This window comes from Patella vulgata, chromosome 2 (genome assembly GCF_932274485.2).
Source record: "Patella vulgata chromosome 2, xgPatVulg1.2, whole genome shotgun sequence".
NCBI lineage: Eukaryota > Metazoa > Mollusca > Gastropoda > Patellidae > Patella > Patella vulgata.
In genome coordinates this window covers 43456503-43472281 of record NC_065880.2, presented here as the reverse complement: position 1 = coordinate 43472281, position 15779 = coordinate 43456503, and the positions used below count along the sequence as shown (strand labels likewise).

Sequence of the window (15779 nt, the reverse complement as noted above, 5' to 3'; positions counted from 1 at the left end):
AAAATAAAGGTGAATATTAAAATATTTGTAAAAAATTGTTTACAATAATTTAACAACTAAACAGTTAATCGGTTCTAGATTTATTTTCAGCGTGAAGATACGATAGTAGCGGTACCAAAGTCAATGCGCGAAAGAAAAACCGTAAAACATACCATGGGAGATAACTGCATTTAGAGCATTAATTGCAGTAGGTTTGATCAATAAATGAATCAAGAAAATGTTTTTGAAAACCAATTTGATATGTCTAATATCTATATCTTATTAATGTTTTGTATAGAATATTACAAACATGTGCTAAATTTTATTTTCATTTCTGAACCATACCAGATAAATGGAATTCAAAAACTCAATATATAACTAACTGCTCCCTGTCAACATGGCGGTATCCATGCGGACTTTTAGCAAAGTTTGCTCAAAACATCCAATAAAAGAATTTTTACGATGGCAAATTACAAAGTGTAGGCCTAGTGCATTAGATAGACATAAGGTACGTACTGAACTAGGTGTGAAATTCGACTGCATTGCAACCTAATTTCAAAATCCTAAGACGCCAATCATTGATTCACAATTTACATCATCATAATCCATAATCATAATAATATTATTATTTTTTTTTTTATTGGCCCCCGCCTTTCAAAGAAAGCAGGGGACTATTAAAATGGGTTCGTCCGTCTGTCCGTCACACTTTTTAGGACACAATAACTCTTTTTCTAATTGAGCTAGAATGTTCAAACTTGTTAGGTCAACTCAATCAATTCAATGCCTTGATTGATCATATGGATTTCAAAGATGAGCATTTTCTGCTTAGGGTAAGCAGAGATAAGCAATTTGATTGGTTTATGCTTTGGGACACGATAACTTTAATTCTAATTAAGTGAGAGTGATGAAAGAGAGAGAGAGAAATGGGGTTTAATGTCCACTCGACACAAATTAGGTCATTTCGGGACTAACATATGGTTCAATTTTATTTCAATAATTCGCTTGCGCGTAGGCGTCTTTAGCAGTGGGAGGAAACCGGAGGACCCAGAGAAAACCCACAGGGTTGGATAGGCGACCCTACTCCTTGTCACGTACAACCAGGGATTCGAAACCATGTCAGTTGACTCAATGACAGGCCTTTTGATACAGCACGCACATGCTAACCATTCGGCCATCCAACCCCTGAGAGTGATGAAACTTGATGTATAGTTTCATTACATCAAGACCTTGGCTTGACTAAATTCGATAATATGAGCATTTTCTGCTGTATTATAGTAAAGTTCTCTCTTGTTTCTTCAAGTACATAAGTAGGCATATTAAGTAACTGTAAAAATCACAGTATTCTTGGAGTTCATGTATGTCATGCTATATTTAGCATAATCTCCTAGTTTGGACAAGATGAGCTGAATTATTGTAACAGTGAAAGTGATGGAAAAAGTTCCAATCTTTTATTATGGTACCCTAATGGTTCTTGATCTTGATACTTCTGCAGTAAAAAAAAATTACATGTAGGACTTATCAGTAAAGAAGATGTAAATTACATCTACAGTACAAGAAATACAACTTGCTGTTTTTGTTAAATTAAGACATTAAACTACAAATCATTTTATTGACTGGTTTGGCCTATTTCAAGTCCGCACATAGCCGACACAGATATATGTTGCAGTATTTATGTATCAGAGGTCCCTGTGTAATTTCCGAGTTAAAAATCTGCCCATCCCCCAAAAGAGTTACAATTTAATCATTTCAGACTAAGTATACTATGCCAGTAGTCTGAATTGTCTTGACTCTTTCTTTGACAGCCAGTGAAGAATATTATGTCATTCCCCCTCCCCCCCCCCCCCCCCCAAACCTCCAACAGTTTATAGGTTTGTGGGAATGTTTACACAGATTCCAACCCGGACATTTATTTTTACACTGTTCAAAAACTGAATCATTAACCTTTACATTTCTAATTTTTTGGGGTTGTACAGATAGAGGGTATTGGTTTGGACACAACTTTCAACATACATGTATAATAGAATTATCTGAAATGTCTGAGTGAGATACATTTTTGGAAAAGTAATCTTTGAAAATAACTGGACCTGTTTTGTTTCTGTCAAAAATATAATTGTCTATTTCTCTGAAGGATTAAGCCTATAGTGTATTTGATTAAATGAAGGCCTTCAGATCCAGATCTGAATATCCCATTCATTTCATATAATTTCTACATATCTGACTTTATTGTGTTAAGGTCATGCTGATTCATCGAAATCTATAGTTTATTACTACTTTAGGTGATCAAACTTTCTAGCATGGTCATTTTGACGAACATGGTCTTGCATTTATGGTACTGTTTTGAGAGAAATTATCTCTCTGTTTTACATTGTTCTGTTTTGAGAGACTTGATCTCTCTGTTGATATAACCAAGTTTAGGATTACTGTTGTGGATTAGCACCACATTGGATTATATACCGATTCAGGGATTATTCATCCTGTCAGTTTTGGATCATCACGATCCTAATCCTATGTAATTCCGCCAACATTGGAATTACTTTGGCAATGCCGAGAAGACATCTGTAAAGAACTGTCTACAAACTACTACTTCAAAGCAGTAGCGGTAGCACAGAAAGCAAACATGATTTCAACCAAATACTGATGAAATTAGACTGAATACTGTGAGTAATCCTGTACATTGATTCTGATCAACACTGTTATACTTATACTATTTGTCTCAATATCATTTTATCATTTGTATGTATTATTAACTCCGTTGATGTGTAGATTTGTCTGATCGATGTATTGGGTAGATCGTGAATTTGTAAACTACAATTGATAATCGGAGATTGTATCATTATGTTTTTGTCATTTCAGAATGGGGTACATACATCTTGTAGACTGTTATCAGATGTCATACCAGAGACATTTGAACAAAAGACCGAGAATAAAGCTGAAAAGATCAGTAAAGCAATGAGATTGTATATGGAAAGAGCAAAAAATTATAGTAATATTACCTTTTTATACAGCAATGTTTTTTTATACACCCACATTTTCATGTGGACGTATATTGTCGCCTCCCCTGTCCGTCCGTCCACAATTGTTTGTGGACACTCTAAGGTCACAATTCTTATCCGATTTTGACGAAACTTGAAATATGGGTTTATCTCCAAAAGATCTTGGTTGCTTTCGATATTGGCATGTATCGGACCGAAATGGATTATGGCCCCTGATTGTACGAAAAATCGCATTTTTAGCTTGTGGACCCTATAGAGGTCACAATTTTTATCTGATTTTGTTGAAACTTGAAATGAAAGTTTATAACCCAAAGATCTTGGTCCCGTTCGATATTCACGTATATCGGATCATAACTTCCTGAATTATGGCCCCTGATTGTGGACCCTATAGAGGTCATAATTTTTATCAGATTTAAAAAAATGTTTTAGTATATAACCGTTACTCCCTAAGGATAGTTGAGTTCGAATTTCGTGAAAATCGCCTCAAAACTGCCCGACAGAATGGCCGCTCCTTGTACACAAATAGTGTATAGCATCTGGTATATCAAGCTTGTGGACCCTCTAGAGGTCACAATTTTTATCCGATTTTGATGAGAGTTGAAATACATGTTTATAACCCAAAGATCTTGGTTCCTTTCGATAATCGCGCATATCGGATCGTAACTTCCTTAAATGTACAAAAAGTCACATTTTTAGCTTGCTTTTCAAATCATTTAGTTGAATTTTTCCAATTTTTTAAATTAGGTGTGTTAAGATGAAATTTGTATTATCAATTAATTGGAATATTGTAAAATAGTACAATTTGTTGACCAGAATAAAGATTGGGACATATTATTCAGTTACAACAAGAGTGGTATTGAGCCTTTAAATATTTCACCATTCCACCATTATGAAGGTTGAATTCGAATTTAGTCAAAATCGAAATGAAACTGCCCGACAAAATGGCCGCTCTTTGTACGCAAATTGTGTAAAAGTATGCTATACGAAGGTTGTGGACCCTCTAGAGGTCACAATATTTATCCGATTCTGATGAAACTTAAAACATATTTTTATATCCCAAAGATCGCAGTCCCTTTTGATATTTGCACATTTCAGACCATAACTTCCTGGATTATTGCCCCTGATTGTACAAAAAATCGTTTTTGTTTTTAGCTTGTTCTCTATCCATCTTTTGCAAAATGTGGGCGTATCCTGACTGGCAGCGGCTGGTGTGGGAGTATATTGTCTGTCCGTTCATCCACAATTCTTGTAAACTGTGTATGGGTCAAAATATTTGAGATTCAAATCAATTTATGTGGTGTCACCAAAGTCATGTAGACACACAGTATTAGTATTTTTATATGCCCACATTTTCATGTTGACATATATTGTTGTCTCTCCTGTCCGTCCGTCCATCCGGCCAAGATTTGTTTGTGGACAATCAACAGGTCACAATTCTTATCCGATTTTGACAAATCTTGAAATATTGGCATGTATCGGATCAAAACTTCATGAATTATGGCCCCTGATTGTACGAAAAATCACATCTTTAGCTGTGGACACTCTACAGGTCACAATTCTTATCTGATTCTGACGAATCTTGAAACATTGGCATGTATCGGTATTGGATCAAAACTTCATGGATTATGGCTCCTGATTGTACAAAAAATCACATTTTTAGCTGTGTACACTCTATAGAGGTCACAAATTTTATCCGATTTAGAAGAAACTTGAAATGTATGTTTATAACCCAAAGACCTCGGTTCCTTTCGATATTTGCACATATCCATATCAGACCTCAACTTCCTGGATTATGGTGAAAATCACGTTTTTAGCTTGTGGTCCTCCTAGAGGTCACAATTTTTATCTGATTTAAAAAAACGTTCAAATATATTACTGTTACACCATAATGACCATTGAGTTCGAAACTGCTGCAAAAAATGGCTGCTCTATGTACACAAATAGTGTTAACGTATGTAATATCAAGGTTGTGGACACACTAGAGGTCACAATTTGGATCTGATTTTGTGTTTATATTTGCCATTAAAGCTAAGCAGACCTAAGCAATTTCATTGGTTGATGCTTTGGGACAAGATAACTTTGATTCTAACTGATGGAGAGTTATGAAACTTAGTGTATAGTTTCACTACTAGGTACTTCGAAACCTGACCAAGTTTGATCGTGAACATTTTATGCTTATACTAAGCATAGATAATCGGTTTGATTACTTGATACTTTTGAAAAAGATAAATGTGCAAATAATTAATATGTTTCATCTGCTTATTTTGGGATTCGACGGGGGACATCAGTCTCACTATTGGCTTGTTTAGCTTGTTTTCTGTCCATCTCTTGCAAAACTTTGCTGTATCTTGCATGGCAAGTGCTTGTTTAGATATTTGTTTGGCACACTGCTAGATCACCAAAATGTCAACCAAAAAGGGTCATATAGTTGTCAGATTATATAATAGTATATTTGTTATTTTTTAAAATAGTTTTATATTTAGCAACATGACATTCTTGATACTCTTCAAAATTCTGCTGGTAATGCTGCCTGACAAAGCTATGTTTTTTGGTAAATAGTTTTGACCATGATCATGTTATAATCTTGTCTAAATTATTTTCATCTCGGTTATCCTGCTGAAAAATTGATGTACAGGGTATTTCACTGCCTCTTTATAGTACTATATTTCTCCGGGTCCTCCGGTTTCCACCCACTGCTAAAGACCCCTACGCGCAAGCGAATTATTGAAATAAAATTAAACCATATGTTAGTCCCAAAATGACCTAGTTTGTTTCAAGTGGAGGTTAAACCCCATTTCTCTCTCTCTCTCTTTATACTATAGCTGGCGTTGAAAAAAAAATGCCTTTCTCACAGGTTAATGAACTGGCATATATCATTTTTATGCAGATTCTATGATTGACAAAGAAATAGAGGAATATGAAATTGGTAAAAGACATTTAGCTAATATTATGGGAGAAGATCCTGATTCCTTTAATCAAGATGATATAGATGTGAGTAATTCATGTTGGATTACTTTTAATACGCCCACATTGTCGTTGCCCTTGTCCATCCGTCCGATTGACTTTAAATTTATACACAGTATTTAAGGTCATGGCACGAAGAAGCTTATTGATTTTCAGCGATTTCCGATAATTACTACCAGAGGTATGGCCCTTGAACACTTTGAAAAATCTTGTGGATGCTCTAGAACCTAAAGTTTATATCTGATTGATTTTAAATTTATACACAGTGTTTAAGGTCATGGGATAAAGAATCCTATTGGTTATCAGCGATTTTCAATAATTACTGCCAGAATTATGGCACTTATCTCTTTAAAATCTCTTCTTGACACTCTCGAGGCTAAAGTTAATATCTGATTGACTTTAAATTTATACGCACTGTTTCAGGTCATGAGACGAAAAAGCCTATTGATTTTCCTTGAAAAAATCTTGTAGAAGCTCTTGAGGCTAAAGTTAATACCTGATTAATTTTAAACTTATACACAGTGTTTAAGGTCATGAGACAAAGAATCTTATTCATTTTCAACGATTTCCGATAACTCCTGCCCAGTTAAGGCCCTTGATCACTTTGAAAATCTTGTGGACGCGCTAGAGGCTAAAACTCCATTTCATTCATTCATTCACTCTAGAGGCTAAAGTTAATATAAATTGTTTAAGGTCATGAGACAAACAATCGAAACAAATTCTAATGTTTTCTGATAATTACTTCATGGGTTATTACTCGTAATCAGATTTTCATGTGTTGTAAATGTTCTCATTACTGACAAAAGAAAAAAATATGCGACAACACTTGTTGATTGCCTGAATGACTTGGCAGCTTTAGGCGTATGTTTTGTTGCCAGACAACCTAACCTTAGAAATGTTTTCATTTTGCATTGTTGAATCACTTGCTTAGATTGAACAAACACACATTATTAAAATCTTTATTAGTTAAATACAGCTGCTTGTAAACTGATACACTTAACATAAATGTTTGTATCTATTTTTAGAGAGCCATCCAGTATCTTTTACCATCTGGATTATTTGAAAAAAGAGCTAGACCACAAATGAAGGTGAGATTTGAATTGATAGAACAGTGGGATGCTCGATTGTCAGTCCGGAACGTCCCGAATTGACAGAATTGCAATCGTGTGATGAGGAATTTGGTCCTGTCCCGACAATAGAGGTGGTGTGAGTAGAATCGTGACGTAATAAGACACAACAAATATATTTCAGTTGTCATAGTTGGTTGAGATATGTATTTTTTGCAACCTGGGCATGCATTGTAGCCAGTGTTCCACCTTTTCATTTGTGTGTCACTATTTGGGGGATTGAGAAGTTGGTTCCTTAACGTTCAATTGAGTATCCTCTTACTTACTCATTCCTTAAATTGATATGTTGTCCTAGCGAAGAACACAAATATAATTATAGGAGAAATAATATCATATGTCTTAATGTATGTGAGCGATTACTTTGAAATTACTAAAATAGCAACGGTGTCCCTAGTTCTCTCATAGCCAGATGACTGTCACCAGTTTGTAAACAAATAACCGTAAGTAATATTTAAGAAATAAGTCATATTGATTAGTATTTTTACATGACGTAAATAGCCAATCTACTATGTTGTTTAAGTAAGAAGTTGCATGCATTGAAGTAAGTATATTAGCATACATATTACTAGGTTAAGAGTTAGAATTATGATGTGAATTCTGCTCCATACAATAGATTTTTACTTGAATGTATACAGTCCCAATTTTCCAAGAAATCCAGCTTATAAAGTTAGCCCAATATATAACATTAATTGACAGACTTTATAAACTATCATTATTTTATAAGATGATTTCCTTTTCAGCATCCATATGAAGTATTTCCACGAAGAAAAGGTAACTTTATGCATTGAATATATTTTAAACACATTTTAAAAATGGTTGAATCACAAACATAATATTATTTTGTTCATGTCTGTTCAAATAATATATTGAAATAACACTGTTTTCAGAGGCACTATTTGGAAAGGATGGCAGACCACATCATTATCAGTTTTATACAGGAAAACCCAACTATCACGGTCTTTTACATGTAAGTACTATGAGAAAATCAGAATTATTGTCTAAAAGGGGGGTTTGATATATCATTTAATTCATGTATGTTCCCATGACTGGATGTATAAGTCTCTGGTTCAGATCAACTCAATTCTAGCTAGGTTAATAATTCACATGTGCGTAGTGTTTATTACTTTGTGACCACAAGCCAGGGATGGAAACTATGTCACTTGACTAATGACATTTTTACATGTATATTCTAAAGCACATACTAGACCACTTGGTCACCCAACCCCCTTGTATTTAAGCACTTTACCTCGAATCTTTAGTATGATGATAAAATTAAATTACATTTTTAGTATGTAATAGTAAAATAGAAAGATAAATTATATTTACCCTTTATATTAGGATATAAATATGAAATACGAAAATCTAAATGCTGCAGAAACAGAATTGTACAAAAATGGTAAAATGGCAGAGGAAGATGACAAAAAACTGTGAGTTGTTTGCCATGTGATGTGGAAGAATTGCTCTTTACACATAGTTATGTTATTATGTATTGTTTATTTTGTTGGGATATTATAGCTTCCTCATAAACTTTATCTGGATTTGGCCTTACAGCTACTAGTTGTGCAAGAGGCAGGGTAAATTTACTTTTTCCAGACTGCCTGACTTTTTTTCCAATGGGTCTGATAGATGTACATGTACATGATAGATATATATACAGTGCACTCTGTCACATCCGACATCCTACGGGATTGTTACAATATGTCGAATTACGCAGAGTGTCGGAATACCCAGTTTTCGCAAAACCGGAAATATTGTAACTTCGAAACCCGGAAGTATTATTATAATGTAGCTTCGAACATAGAACTTCGAATCACCAGAATGTTATTCCCTTTAAAAATGATAAACCTTTCTGTATATTCAAAATTGTATTACATTAATTTTTATTTCATTTAACATGCGTAGGCATTTTGAATAGGTCAAGTCTGTCGTTAATTTATCTTCTTCGCCGTCTTCAGTTGATCAAAGTCTCGTCTTTGCTATCACGTGTTCATTGATAATGGGCGTACTCGATTGAACGTTCCGGAATTGAATTCTCTCAATCCCAAAAATAGTGACTAGGTCAAGTCTCGTTAATTTATCTTCTTCGCCGTCTTCAGATGATCCAACTCTTGTCTTTGCTATTGTACGTTCCGGAATTGAATTCTCTCAATCCCGAAAAATAGTGACAATTGGGTGAAAATTACATCACAATTCTACTCAAACCTCCGTCGTCGGGACTGACAGAACTGTGACAGGACTGAATTCCGCGTCACTTGATTGCAATTCTGTCAATTCGGGACGTTCCGGACTGTGAATCGAGCATCCCCAGGTCGTCGTCACACGGTTCAAAGAGATCCGTAGGGTGCATGCGCAACAAATGTTTCCAACAGGTGCTAGGAATATTTTTACGATTGTGAATTCGGGGGGAAATTCTTTGATATCCTTGAGTATTTGTCACAACTGTCATACAAGAGATTAAAATTATCAAAGTAATCAACAAAGACCCACGGTAGCGAGTTTTAATCTCACAGATAATTGATTGGTGATTGCTTGTTAATCTTTTGTGGCTTCACACCCATCCAGTTTTAATCTCACGGATAATTGATCGGTAAGTGTTTGCTTCACACCCACCGATCGAAGGCCGGATTATACGGTGTCGATCCAATGGAAATCGTATGACGGGACGGCTGATTGATGTCGTAATCCGGAACGTACAGAGTTCGAATTACCCAGAGATTTTTTGGCTGAAGTAATAAGGAAATAAATCGGGACATGAAAATGGTGTCGGATGTGACAGAGTGCACTGTACTGTGATATATATAGCTGACTTCATACGCCCACATTTCTGTATGTATGTTTTATGTTGTCACCCCTGTCCGTCAACAATACAAACCCTATCAGTTTACAGCGTTATGCGACCTTCTGTTTGGGAATAACGTCCCATCTTCAGAATACTATGGTGGTGCTCGATTGTCAGACCGGAACGTATTGAATTGCAATCAAGTGATATGGAATTCAGTCCTGTCACAGTTCTGCCAGTCCGACAGAGGTGGTGTGAGTAGAATTATGACGTATTTTAAGTAACAAATATGTTCCAGCTGCCATGATTGGTTGAGATATTTTTTTATGCAGTCGGCACATCTGCTGTACTCCGAAATTCTCCTTTTCACTCGATTGACACTATTTTCGGAATTGAGAGAATTTAATTCCGGAACGTTCAGTCGAGTATCCCCCTAGTGAACAAAATTAAATTTTTTTCTTAATTGGTGCGATATGATATAGGCTGCAGTTTAGAATGGATTTTTTTAAAAGTTTGGCGTGGCTCATTGGGATCTGTGTGTTGCTGTCTTTTGTTATGTAGATGGAAGATCAAGTAATGGCTTTTCCAGTATTTCGTAAAGAAATTGTATTTCATGAATCATCATATTGAAATAATTTGTCTAAGAGTTTTTTTTTATTGATTGAATAATCAGTGTTATATATGGTTATATATTTTGTAGATTTCTTCATGGCTTTCAGTGGATTGACCATAAAACATTAACAAAACTATTAATAGAGGAAATTAGTCCACAAGAAGTAAGTTGATATATTAAATAGAATAATCTTAGGATGCTAGAGATTGGCCTGTACTGCCAGAAGGCACTCTGGGGTTCTTTTTAATCTCTGTTATCCACCTTCAGGAATTTTCAAGCATGTCTAGTAATTCGGATGGGACAAAAACAGAAGTCGACAAATGCACACATTGGTTTGCCCGCAAAAGAACCCTTGACAGCTGGAAATCAATAATGAGTAAGCAGAAACATCATACTGTCTGGTTGAAAATCTCTAACCTCACATTGCACGCATAATCATAGAAATAAAAATGATCATGTTTGTGTCCAACTGACAGATTGGCAAGAAGGACTAATGGCTGCTTTTCCTGTCCACATCTCTTCTCTGTTTGAAGTTTTATATCTTTTCACTAAAGGCTTTTTGGGTTTTTTTTGCAGTATAACCGTTTTGTTCTAGTTTTGGATCGGTTGTTAAAGCACAAATTGTCTTATAAAGAAGAAGAATTTTTATTGAAATATTCAAAGAAAGTAATGACAATGTCCCAATTTAGAAGCATTGAAAAGGTGGGTTTATTGAATTTATCATATATGTCCAATTTCTTTTTCTAACAGACACATTAAATATGGACCAAGGCTCACACTGGCTTTCAATTTTTATCTGCCAGAATAGGTCAGGATTTGTTTCTGAAATCTCACCATAATTTTTTATGTGAAATACAATATTTTATCTGCCAAAAATGAATGATAAACCCATTGTAATATTATTATTGCATATTTTTATAACGCACAACTATATTTCACAGACAGACAACAATTATGTAACAATCTTATTTCTCAGACAGAGAACAATTATGTACAATAAAATTAAAACACAACTTCTGCTTTCCTTTAGCAAATTTTTGAAAAGCTTTTTCAAAGATTAGGATTTTTTACCCTTTTTATACGCCCACATTTTCATGTGGACGTATATTGTCGTAGCCCCTGTCTGTCCACAATTGTTTGTGGACAGTCTACAGGTCACAATTTTTATTTGATTTAGCGTCAGGACACTCTAGATGTCACAATTTGTATACAATTTTGATGAAACTTTAAATTTTGAAATATATGTTTATAACTCGATCTCAATTCCTTTCAATATTCGCGCATATCGGACCATAACTTTCTAGATTATGTCCCCTGATTGCACAAAACATTGCATTTTTAGCTTGTGGTCCCTCTAGAGGTCACAATTTTTATCCAATTTCGATATTTGGGCATTTTTGACTGTAACTTTCTGGACCCCTGATTGTACAAAAAAATCGTGATTTTAGCTTGTGGACCCTTCAGAAGTCACAATTTCTATCCAATTGTAAAAATCATTTAAATATATCACTGTTATGCCCTAATGCATCCTAGGTTTCCCCAGTGGCCTCATTCCGTTCTACTCCACTATACCCTAGGTTAATCCATAGGGTTTCCATGATTACAAATTATATGCCCTGGCCTAGAATGTAGCTACAGTCTACGAACCAATCAGAAAACAGTTTACAAACCAATCGTTTCACATTCGTTTTTATAAGGGTAGATAACCATGTGCCTGTCGATTTACTGAATGATTTGTGTAAATAATGTATATATTTCTAATTTATTTATATTTAATTATATTATCAAAATCTGTAGTATGTGTTGCTGATTTCAAATATGTACAACATCTATATTTTTGAGTTTTATTATTATTACTATTCCTTCTTTGTCTGAAATACGTCATTCTGTTATGTTTATTATTATTGAACTTAAACTTGGCAATTTAATTCTCAATAACATAACTACAATATCACGTGGACATAAAATGCCGGGAACGAACGAACGATTCTCAATAAAACTAATGGCCTACATTATATGAACGTCTGATCTTCATTAACATAATATATAATTGTTTGTTAATAATTACGCATTGAGAATAGGTCAACTCCTAACATTGTTCGATGAAAGTCACTTCTCTTAGCCAACTTCCATTTCAAATAACAATTTATGGGATTGGTCGGTAAAAATAGCACAATCAGCAAGGGCGGATAACTTGAAAACTTGTCTCCCCCATAGATTAACCCAGGGGTTAGTGGAGTATAACTGAATGAAATTACTGGGGATACCGCGGATGACCCTAACGATGTTTGAGTTAAAATTTCATGGAAATCGAACCAAAACTGCCCAACAAAATGACCTCCCCTTGTATGCAAATAGTGTAAAAGTATGTAATATCAAGGTTGTGGACCCTCAAGAGGTCACAATTTTTATACACCCACATTTTCATGTGGACGTTTTATGCCGTCGCCCCTGTCCGTCCCTCCGTTCGATATTGGCATGTATCAGACCATAACTTCATGGATTATGGCCCCTGATTGTACGATTTTCATCGGATTTTGATGAAACTTGAAATGCATGTTTATAACCCAAAGATTTTGATTCCTTTCGATATTTGCACATATAGAATCATAACTTCCTGAATTATGGCCCTTGATTGTAAGAAAAATCACGTTTTTAGCTTGTGGTCCCTGATAGTATAAAAAATCACTTTTGTTTTTAGCTTGTTCTCTATCCATTTCTTGCAAAATGTGGGCGTATCTTGCCTGTCAACTGCTGGTTTCAAATACGTTTTGTGGTGTTAATGTTCACATTTTGAATTTGAAAGCTTATGAAGTGATACAGGACAAAGTTCTCAGTGGGATATTTTATTTTCAGCCATTAATTGATAGTGATGGTAGAGAATATAGTGAAGCTTCTGGTAAGTTGACAGTCTATTTGGATTTAGTTACATGGTTTATCAGCAACTATTAATAACGATGATAGGTACCAAAATACCTGAGGCTTAATTGGGTTGGAGAGTAGAGAGTACTCAGACTGGGGTTTCAAAATAAACTTATTAAACTATACTTCCTATATTAAAAAAGTGATCTGAGCATATCTCTCTCTCTCTTGCATTGTCTTAACTTGTACACCACACCTACCAACTGTCCAAATAATATTAGCCTTGTCCTAACAGTCATCAATCATAAATATCAATAGTGTTAAATATGTACAACATATGTAAGACAACAAATTAATGTGCATTTTGATACTTCATATTGAGGAAATACCGTTATTCTTTATATTTGTTAAACGAATTAATAAGTGTAAAAACATTGGTCTACTTTCTATAGTTTTGAAAAAAATATTTGTGTTATAGGAAGAAGAAAAACATCAAATGCTAATATAACTGTATATAATAATGGATCGGGACAGATTAGTATCAATGGTCAGGATTTATCCTACTTTAAAGATATTCATCAAAGGTAAGTAGAAATAATGATTAAACTACTGTACCATAAAGAATAAATGGATAGTTGGATTTAGCCTACGTTAAAGATATTCATATTCATAAAAAAAGAATTAACTGCCATGAGATCTGAATTTTAAATGAAGATATTGTCATTTTATTTCAGAGAACAGTTATTATTTCCTCTACAATTAGTCAATAAGATAGATAAAGTTGATATAGTAGCTACAGTTGATGGTGGGGGATCATCAGGTCAGACAGGAGCTGTTAGATTAGCGTTAGCTCATGCTCTATGTAGTTTTGTTGATACTGATTCCATAGAACGACTAAGATTAGGTGAGTATGATGAGGATATTGGTGATCAGTTGTTGCTAAATGAGATGGATCAAGACAAGTTCTATGCATACAGCTTAAAATCTGTATTATGTGACTTTTTAAATTTTTATGTGACAGTGACAGGCATTAAAGTAGAATATTTTATTAATTTATAAAAAAGCAAACACATGCTGTCTTTTCATAGAGTTAAATATACTACATTATAATCAATCATCTACAAGCTAATTGAATCTTACAAACCTCTACATTTCTCAAACATTGTTTGTAAACCCTATTTTCTAAATTGATATAAACAATGGGAATTATTCAAGAATATTGCAAGTACCAGAGCTTAAACTGTTAGAATTTTTAATTAATTTGTATAGAATTATTGTTGCCTTAAGGATGGTATACACCTATGGCCAGTTTCATTCCATTTATGTGGGGGGGGGGGGGGGTGACCAAATAGTTAACACATGCGTGTTGCATCAAGGTCTGTCATTGAGACAAATGGCAGGGTTTCGATTCTCTACTGACAAGGACTAGGGTTGCTAGTCCAACCTTGTGGGTTTTCTCCTGGTCCTCCAGTTTTCTCCCACTGCTAAAGACCACTACGTGCAAGCAAATTAATGAAATAAAATTGAACCATATGTTAGTCCCAAAATGACCTCGTTTGTATTGTATTGTAGTCTCTCTCTCTCTTTCTCTCTATCTCTCTCTCTCTCCGGGGTGGTTCCCTCTTGTCAGTGGTACAGGACTGAGGGCCTGACAAGGACAGTGTCTAGTTGTTCTGATGGTACAAAAAACCAAGGTCCTGATGCACAATGTAATGCATGTTGATGGTTAGCTCTAGTCGGTGCAGAACAGTAGGACTGTAAACCCCATTTCATTTGAAATTTGATTCTATTTTTTAGCTGGGTTATTAACAAAAGATCCAAGAACTAGAGAAAGAAAGAAGCCTGGTCAACCAGGAGCTAGAAAGAAACCTACATGGTTGGTATTCTTAACCTTTGTGTATTGTCAATTACTTGTTGTGTAATACAATAAAGACCAGGGAAACCTGACGATGTACCCGTATGTGAGTAGGATGAATGAGATCCCACATAAATCTTTACCTACAGAAATACCTGAAGTTTTCTAAATATGGTTTGTATCTCACTTATGGGTCCACAATTGTGGTGATTTGCTCGATGTTGATATCATTGGTGTGTCAAGGGCTCTAAACCTCAAGGGTCAAAGACAATTTTTGTACACCAACAGGGTTATTCATAATTTTGGAAAAAAGCCATAAAATGAAATATATTTGATTATTGTATCAAAAAATATTACAGCATGCATAGCTTGGATTCAGTGGGATTAAAAAGAGGTGCATCAAAATATTGTAGTGGATATTATAGGTGTAGATTACAAACGATTTAAAATCACTCAAATGATTATCAGAGACTATAATTGACCATGTAATCCGTATATATGAGAGGGGGGGGGGGTGGATGGTCGATTGGTTAGCAAGTGCGTGCTGTATCATAAGGCCTGTTGTCATTGAATCAACTGGCGTGGTTTCGAATCCCCGGTTGTACGT

At 34.9% G+C, this 15779-nt stretch overlaps 1 protein-coding gene across 1 annotated transcript; it reads left to right on the top strand.

Annotated features, from left to right (window-relative positions):
* The first annotated feature begins 365 nt into the window (after window positions 1-365).
* LOC126809518 (28S ribosomal protein S9, mitochondrial) lies at window positions 366-15239 on the top strand. Its single transcript, XM_050534142.2, has 13 exons — window positions 366-487; window positions 2833-2962; window positions 5860-5963; window positions 6962-7024; window positions 7804-7834; window positions 7951-8030; window positions 8402-8490; window positions 10543-10618; window positions 11032-11157; window positions 13312-13354; window positions 13796-13901; window positions 14052-14221; window positions 15115-15239. The coding sequence occupies exons 1-13, from the start codon at window positions 377-379 to the stop codon at window positions 15237-15239; spliced, it is 1254 nt and encodes a 417-aa protein (XP_050390099.1). The 5' UTR covers window positions 366-376.
* Window positions 15240-15779: the final 540 nt, after the last annotated feature.

Coding starts and splice junctions, on each gene's coding strand:
- LOC126809518 (XM_050534142.2), top strand. CDS start 377: ATGGCGGTATCCATGCGGACTTTTAGCAAAGTTTGCTCAAAACATCCA. Junction 488..2,832: donor GTGCATTAGATAGACATAAG/GTACGTACTGAA, acceptor TTGTCATTTCAG/AATGGGGTACATACATCTTG. Junction 13,902..14,051: donor TTTAAAGATATTCATCAAAG/GTAAGTAGAAAT, acceptor ATTTTATTTCAG/AGAACAGTTATTATTTCCTC.